The 8,987-nt window shown below is 44.0% G+C and overlaps 1 protein-coding gene across 1 annotated transcript; it reads left to right on the top strand.

The window, feature by feature from the left end:
* Positions 1 to 240: 240 nt before the first annotated feature.
* LOC121405349 lies at positions 241 to 2,916 on the top strand. The gene is made up of 2 exons (XM_041596018.1): positions 241 to 940; positions 1,250 to 2,916. Exons 1-2 carry the CDS (start codon positions 241 to 243, stop codon positions 2,914 to 2,916), a joined length of 2,367 nt encoding a protein of 788 aa, XP_041451952.1.
* The last annotated feature ends 6,071 nt before the right edge of the window (positions 2,917 to 8,987 follow it).

The raw sequence follows: 8,987 nt of genomic DNA, 5'->3' as shown, positions 1-8,987 counted from the left end.
TATCGAGCTCGGCCATATGTCTCCGACAGACAACGCGATTCCGCCAGGACCACATTATTTTATACCACACCAGTGCGTCCTGAGGCCTGATAGCAGTTCCACCAAGCTTCGAGTCGTTTTTGACGCGTCGAGCAAGACCACAACTGGGTGGTCATTACTACTACTATTCAGAGGGAATTTTTTTTATCACTCGTTCGATTTCGGGTGAATCGGTATGCTTTAACGGCAGACGTTTCGAAAATGTATAGGCAAGTGGATGTTGCCGTAAAAGACCGGAATTTCCAACTCATCGTGTGGCGAGAACATCCCACCGATCAATTGCAACATTTTCGGCTGAACACAGTTACCTATGGTACTTCCGCAGCACCTTTCCTTGCCATTCGTTGTTTGCACGAGCTCGGTGTACGCCACAGAGACACCCACAAGAAGGGTTCTGAGGTGATCTGCAGTGATTTTTATGTAGACGACATGCTGACAGGAGCCGATGACGTAGACACGCTGAAGTCGATTTGCGATCAGGTGTCTGAGATTCTTGGCTCCGGAGGGTTTCAGCTTTCGAAATGGTTTTCGAACCATCCAGAACTAATGGATGGAAACAATGAGGAGAAATCCGTATCATTCAATGATGCCGATTCGACCAAAACATTGGGGATGAGGTGGAGTCCAAGAACAGATACGTTCCGGTATCACTTGGAAGATAGCTTCACAAACTTGAATCCGACTAAGCGCACCATTCTGTCAATTAGTGCTCGACTGTTTGATCCGCTTGGGCTACTTAGTCCAATCAGCATAACAGCGAAAATTTTCGTCCAGAAGCTGTGGCAGCTTCAGCTGGATTGGGATGAAGCCATCCCAATGTCACTGAATACAAGCTGGGAGAGGCTAAAGCTAAACTTGTGTGGTCTTGACAAAATAGCCGTGCCTCGGTACGTTATGGCTAGTGGGTGCTCGTCGATTCAAGTGCATGGCTTCGCGGACGCGTCTAGTCAAGCGTATGGGTGCTGCATTTATGTGCGAGCGCTTTTCGAAGGTCAAACGTACGTTCGATTGATCGCTGGGAAAGCAAGAGTAGCTCCCCTAAAAACAAATACCATCCCGAGGCTCGAATTGTGCGCCGCAGCGTTATTGGCGCAATTTTGGGCCTACGTAAAGCAAGTTTTGGAAAAGTGTCGAATCGAGAGCGTATTTTTCTGCACGGATTCAGAAATAACGCTACATTGGATTAAAACCCAACCGTCGTCACTTGCAGTATTTGTCTCAAATAGAGTAGCCATGATTCAGGAGCTATGTCAGGGCATTACGTGGCGTCATGTCCCATCGCTGTCGAATCCAGCGGACTTGGCGTCTCGCGGATGCGAAGTGCCTGAGCTCCTGGAGTCCATATGGCTAGAAGGTCCGAAATTTTTATGTGAGCATGAGCATTGTTGGCCAGAGAACCCGCATTTTAACATCCCAGATGATGTGAAGAACTCCGAGGCGAAACGGTCCGCCCAGGTTCTAATTGGCGTTGCGAACTCGTTTTCAAATGAAATATTTTCTCGTTTTTCGTCGTACCCCAAATTAGTTCGAGTTTTTGCGTATGTATACCGATTTACTAATATCGGCAAGAACAAGGAACGTTACAGGGAGCTAACTGCAAAGGAATTGCAGCAATCGTCTCTAAAATTGATGGAGCTGGTTCAGCGAAGCGTCTTCTCTGAAGAGTTTAAGAAGCTGAAGAAAGGGCATACGCTGCAACCGAGCCTGCAGATGATGGCCCCTTTTATCCAAAAAAGATCAGAGGAGGGGCGATCGTTTACACTTATCAGGGTCGGAGGAAGGCTGTTGCATGCTCTAGTGCCAATAGATGCTAAGTTTCCGGTTCTACTTCCCGCCAAGAGTCAATTCGTCGAACTCTATTTAAGAAACCTGCATTTTAAAAAGACATTAGTAAGTTTGCTGAGACAAGAGATTTGGCTAGTAAATGCACGTCGAGAATGCACTCGCATAGTGAGGAGATGCATCCACTGTTTTCGATACAAACCTAAATTGATGGGTCAGATTATGGGGAATCTTCCAGCAGACAGGTTTAGGGAAGGTCGTCCGTTCCTGATTTGCGGGGTAGACTTTTGTGGTCCCATCAACGTCTCGCTTCGGATTCGAGGTCGTCAGCCGCTCAAAATGTACATCGCGGTATTTGTGTGTTTCGCTTCGAAGGCCGTCCATTTAGAGCTTGTCCCAGACCTGTCGACTTATTGTTTTCCTTTATCTCTAAAAAGCTTCATCGCAAGACGTGGCGTTCCGCTGAGGATGTATTCCGACAACGGGACAAATTTCGTCGGAGCCCGGAACGAGCTGCAGAGGCTTCAGGAAGCGTTCGAGGAGCAGCAGTCCAGCCTGAGGACGTTCGCGGCGGAGCAAGGGATGGAGTGGAAGTTCATCCCCCCGCGAGCACCGCTTTTCGGCGGTTTATGGGAGGCGGCCGTCAAGTCGGCAAAGCTCCTGATCGTGCGGCAGGTCGCGGACGCCGCGCTCACCGAGAGCGAGGTGAGGACCGTGTTGGCCGAGGCCGAGGCCATCATGAACTCCAGGCCGCTCACTCCAGCCAGTACGGATCCAAACGACGGAGAGGTGCTTACGCCAGGCCACTTTTTGATCGGCCAGCCCCTTCGTTCGCTGCCGCAAGGGTGCGAGCCAGACGGACGGAGCAGCGGTACCACCTTTACCAAGAGGTGGCAACTACTCTCCGAGCTCAAACGACGGTTCTGGCAGGCTTGGTCAAAGGACTACGTCCACAACCTGCAGGGACGCAGCAAATGGCAAACCCCAACGACCATACGCCGCCGCAGCAGTGGATCACCGGCAGGGTCACCAGCGTCGTCGTGGGAGCAGACGGCAAGGTCAGGGTGGCAGAGGTGCGAACAGGAGGGGGCGTGATTAGACGCCCAATCCATAAGCTGGCACTTTTGCCGATACGTTGAAGCCCGACGTGCGGTCGTTCAAGGCGGCCGGAATGTCGTTACACCATAGAATAATAGTCAATAAGTAGAATGCAATGAAGTTATGTATGAAATGTAATGCAGTTCGTAAGGTTACGGCATGAAGTCCCGCCACTTTAAATCCAAGCAACATGTAACTACACGCCCGCAGCCCGCATTGAACTTCGTTTCGCACGGTTTATTTTTTGATCGCCCTTTATCGCCGCCCACAGCTCTGGTCTGTACTGCTAATTCCCGCGTCTCAAGCCTAAGTAAAGGCATCAAACAAACAAACAAAAATAGTTTCGAATTTTCTACAGTATGCATTAAACCAGAAAAGAAGTTTAGGCGGAAACCCTAGGAGAGATAATTTATGAATAAGCAGATTATGATTTACTGAATCAAAGGCTTTACTAAAGTCAGTATAGACTACATCAGTCTGAGACTGCTTAGCGAAACTCGCATGCACGAAGGTGGAGAATTCCAGGAGGTTAGAAGAAATAGACCGACGTTTTACAAATCCATGCTGCGATTCAGAGAATAAGGGACACCAAAAGTGTTGGAGCTGGGAAGTAATTATTTTTTCGATGAGTTTGGGAATAGCAGATAAATTGGAGATCTTACGGTAATTAGAATCATCCGATTTAGACCCCTTTTTATGAATAGGAATAATATATGACTCTTTCCAGACGGTGGGAAAATCGCCGAGCTCGAGAGATAGGCTTAACAGTTTAAGGAGAGGCACACAGAGAGAATCAGCACAAAGGTTAAGAACAGCCCTAGGAACCATATCTGGGCCAGTAGAGAAGAAAAATTTACATGACTTTAAATTAATTAAGAGGTCATTATAGTCGATGAAGGGCGGATATATACAGTTAGAACTATTCATGTGGAAAGGATAATATTGATTGGGACAAAGTATGTCAGAAGAAGCCATAATAGAGGGATGGATTACGCTTAAAGTTAAGTCTACATTTGGACAAGTAGTCATTATAACATATTTTATTAAATAAAAGAAATTTTCTTTTAGCGATTGAATACTTAGAGAAGTCAGATTGCGAACCAGTTCTTTTGAACCTTTTATACAAGCGAGATTTAATACTCCGAAGGTTTATCAGACGCGGGGTGAACCAAATAGGGCCACTAACATGACGCGAAGGTGAAATTAAAGGTACATAGGTATTAAAGACATTGAACAAGGAACAATAAAAAGCATTTGTAGCCGGCTCAATTTCATGAAAGTCGTCGAGAAATGACCAATCGATCTGAGAAAATGCAAGATTTAAGCACGTAAAATCTGCTTTATTGAAGCAAAAAATAGACTGTAGCTTAACGGGAGATTTGATGGGATCAGAGGAGGGCAACTGCACGGAAATTTCAAGTTTGGGATGATAAGGGTCTTCTGGGAAAGATAGAGGAGACCCTCTGCAGACCATGGTATTCGATATGTCGGAAGAAAACACGAGATCAAGAAGCCTACCCAAGTTATTGGATATAGCATTGACCTGACCCAACGATGTATCCGACAATGAATCAACAAAATCATGCTGAATAGAAGGGAACATCAGGTTAGAGTCCACAAAAGGAGACCATGAGATATTAGGTAGGTTAAAGTCTCCAAGGACTATAAGATGATCAGAGTCATTAAGTTGGGACGAAACAGACTGAAGATGGGAAACGTGAAGCATATAAGTGGAGAATTCGGAGGGCGGCGGAATGTAAGAGCAGGATATAAAGAGATTAGAAGCTTAACAACAATAATTTCAATGTTATTATGCCCTTCGACGTGAAAGATTTGAGAAGATATGTCCGAACGAACAGCAATCAGGACACCGCCACGACGAAATGGACGATCATACCTACATATATATGTTAAATTTGTCAATGAGAATCTCGAAGTCATAAATAGAGGAGTTGAGCCAGGTTTCGGAAAAAGCGATTACATCAGTCTCGAAAGTTGCACTGTCAGTATATAGCTTACTGGCAGCTTAATCAACAAGCTTATTCAGCTCCGCTTTCAGCTAGTGTGTGCGTGCGCCCGAAGTTCAAAATCATTGATTACACTACTCGACATAATCGAACTTTTTATACCCGTACTCAAAAAAGAGTTAAGGGGTATATTAGATTTGTGGTAAAAGTGGATGTGTGTAACGCAGAGAAGGAAACGTTTCCGACCCCATAAAGAATATATATTCTTGATCAGCATCAATAGCCGAGTCGATATAGCCTTGTCTGTCTGTCCGTCTGTCTGTCTGTCTGTCTGTCCGTCTTGTTGAGCGCCTAGATCTCAGAGACTATAAGAGCTAGGGCAACCAAATTGGTTTCCAGACTCATGTGATATCACACTGCTACAAGTGTATTTCAAAATTTCGCCCCGCCCCCTTCTGCTCAAACAAAGGACGAAAATCTGTGGCAGGCACATTTTTAAAGATACGATAAAACTAAAAACGCGGTATCGTACAGAATGCCCATATCTACCAGACTGCCGAATCTGAACAAGATCGGATCATAATTATAGCCAGAATGAAGAAATTAATTTTCAGTCGCTTCCCCTTACCACTCTTGCCGACGACCATGCAACTCATTTTCCTTCTCACTCGCACACTCTGCCGCGTTCAGTGCGCGAGCAACCCCTAGCGGAGGAGATGTAGAATCTAAATGGTACATGTGTAATATATATGTTAGATGTATAATATACATAATATATGTAGATCTAGATAACAGATGTAGCAAAAAAATGTAAAATGTAAAATTTTTTTTTTTAATTCTAAAATTCTAAAAAATCATATGCTAAAAAATGTATATGCTGACTGAGTACGGGTATAAGTAGAGTCGCGTCCCAGAAGCGACTCGCACGTTCCTTCTCGTTTTTTCCTTTTTTTTTTAAGAATTTTTGAAGTCTGGTATTTTTTTTAAGCTTTTTTTAGAGGTAGCGCTTGTTTTTTTCACATAACTCTAGTATCTTACATCTGGTTGTGAAGAACTTTGCTATTTTGAAAAGATAATTAACACAGCTAGATGTTAAGCCCAAACACTTTGTGATTTCAGCTTACCGTCTGGGAAATATAAAGCATTGAAATGCAAAAATTATATATCCTAAAATTAAAATTAAAAAATGATATCCTATATCCTGCCAATCGGGAATTGCGATCGCGATCAGGTACCAAATGTACAACCCTTTTTCGTTTGATTTATTCCCAACTGCCAATTGGAAACAAAGCAAACGAAGAGGGGTTGCTAGAAGAGGCTTTTGCTACCTGAACGTGTTCCTTTGGCATTGGACCAGCAATGGGATTTTAGTTTTGAGTCGTTTTTGGTCAAACGGCTGCAAGTTGACCGTTTATCCATAGATTTTAATAAGCGATACCTTAAATGACGCCAAATTAATGCACCTATACACAAAATTATAGAGGACATAGGATATAATTTTTTTTCCGACTTTTCCTTAGTTTTTAAATTCAAAATTTAAAATCACAAAAATCATCATTTTGGCATTTCAATGCTTTATATTTTCCAGACGGTAAGCTGAAATCAGAAAGTGTTTGGGCTTACCTAATAGCTGTTTTAATTATCTATTCAAAGTAGTAAAGTTCTTCACAACCAGACGTAAGATACTAGAGTTATGTGAAAAAAACCAGCGCTACCTCTGAAAAAAGCTGAAAAAATACCAGTTTTCATAAATTCTTTAAAAAAAAGTTCTGGCATAGAAAAAAAATATCATCAAACCATTTCTAACCCCCAAATCTTTAAGAAAAAGTTCGTTTTGTTCCTTGGGGAAAAATCGTGTTGACTAGTGTAATGGGCCATATTCTGAGTTGACGATGGATGCCGGGGTAGCCGCTCATTGTCGTAGTTATTGCCGTCGATACTCTATCTATATTACCTAACTCTCAATAACTGTTCTTTCTCTCTCGCTCTCGTAACTTTCTGTGCAGTAACGCTCTCACTTATAAGCTATTACTGCAACCACTCTCATCTTATTTTTACCGATTTTGTTTTAAGCATCGCTCTTAGCATTTGCTCTACACATTGGTCTGATGGCTATTTGATTTGAATTTTTTTTTAAGAAATTCAAACAAATTAAAAGACATCATTATGGGGTTTGCTGTCGTCTGTGCCAAAAAAAACCTGCAAGAAGCAGGTTACCAACGACCAGCCCAATATCCCTTGCTGGCTTTCCGAAAGCGTAGTGCACGCAAAATGTGTAGGGATCTCGGGCCGTGTAGGAGATGACATTTCCCAAAACAACGGCCTGCATTATAGTTGTGAGGAATGCCGTGCTGTGGAAAACGACATGCGTTCGTTCATGAGGCAGACGCTGAGTGGCTTCAAAGAGCTGATCGTGGGCCGTAAACAGCAATATGACCGGCTCTTGGCCATGGACACTCAGTTCAGCAGTTTACAGCTGCTGGCTGAGTCCCCGAGGCGCAAGAAGTCTACTCCGCGGGACTTGCAAGCGCCGACTGCCTCATGTCCGCCGGCATCTGAAAAACTTACTCCGACCACTCCCTTAATGCAGCAGTTGATTACGTTTGCTACTCCAAGGGCAACGATCGCTGCTGGTGGTGCAGATTCGGAAGCCGAATGCGTCACTTCGGAGAGTGTCCAGTTAGAAATGTCTGTAGCGTCCGTGTCCGTCGAGTCCGCACCCAACTCCATAACTATCCCATCAGTTTCGCTCCCACCAGCTAATAGATGTCCAGGACCACCGTACGGAGGTGGAAAAAGGTATAGGTTGAAGGTATATAATACAGTTTTCCTGTATACTGGCATCACAGGTACTAGGCCTGTGGTGCCAAAACCACTGGTGGGAATCCCACCAAAACAACAAGTTTTTGTCTCGCGGCTTGCCCCTGACCTCACATCCAATGATGTAACCGCTTTTATACAAAGCAATATAAAAGCCGCCGGCCTAAAGGTGGAAAAATTTAACTTTTCTTATGCCAGGGAGATATCTTCCTTCAAGATAAGCGTCTCCCCGACTCAATTTGAAACCATTTGTTCCGCCAAGTTTTGGCTGGCGCATTTGGTGGTTAAAGAGTTTAAGGCTAAGAAAAAGAATAGGCCCCCATTACTCTTCCTAGCATTCAGACCAGTGCTCCATCTCCATCCTCATCTTCCACCTCTATTTCCACCCATCCAAAAAACTAACTTCCTCTCTTGTAGTTACCTACCAGAATGCTAGAGGCTTGCGTAGTAAGCTCAGCACTCTTTTCCTTGAGAGTCTCGGCTTCTCGTCCCACGTTATTGTGTTCACCGAGACCAAGTTAAAGCCGGACATCCTTAGTTCCGAAGTTTTGGCAGGTCGGTACACAATTTTTAGAAATGACCGTTCGTCTCGATATGCAGGTGAGGTCCTCATTGCAGTGGAGTCAAACTTCACGCCGGAACATTTCATGGTCGAGGTTCAACAAGACCTGGAATTCCTGCTCGTTACTTGCTCGTATATTGCACCTTCCCCGGATATCTTAATATGCCTGTCCGCTATAAAAAATTGTTCTTCCTCGCTATCAGATAAAGACCATATGATAGTTCTTGGTGATTTCAATTTGCCAGGTACTGTTTGGTCTTCGGTAAACGAGTCTAATAAGCTTGCTAGACCTATCCCTGTCTCAAGTCAACCATGTGAAAAATTCCTTGGGTCGATTGCTTGGTCTGTGCTTTGTCCCGGATCTGACCATAGCGTAGCTAACCCGAGCACTTCGCTCACTATACCAGAAGACTCCTACCATCCTACATTCGAAGTGTTGGTCGATATTGGGCCTACTGTATTGGATCGAATGTGTAGGCTTTCTAAACGTTTTTTTTTTTATTATTACGGGATTTTATTTATCGAATCCCTATTAGAGACTTACGACAAGTATACAAATCTTAGCCTAATATATTTATTTAATTAATTACACTTAATTACTTAGAGTACGTCCCTAGCTAAGTATTATTGCTGGGTGGGAAGGTCTCTTCGCCGGAGTCGTGTATGGCTAGTGTGCCAAGTTAAAGACTGCGTCAAGACTGGGCTTGATGCTTGGCCTG

The sequence above is a fragment of the Drosophila obscura genome, unplaced genomic scaffold, assembly GCF_018151105.1.
Source record: "Drosophila obscura isolate BZ-5 IFL unplaced genomic scaffold, ASM1815110v1 contig_9, whole genome shotgun sequence".
NCBI classification, from domain to species: Eukaryota; Metazoa; Arthropoda; class Insecta; order Diptera; family Drosophilidae; genus Drosophila; species Drosophila obscura.
This window is presented reverse-complemented; position numbering and strand designations above follow the sequence as displayed.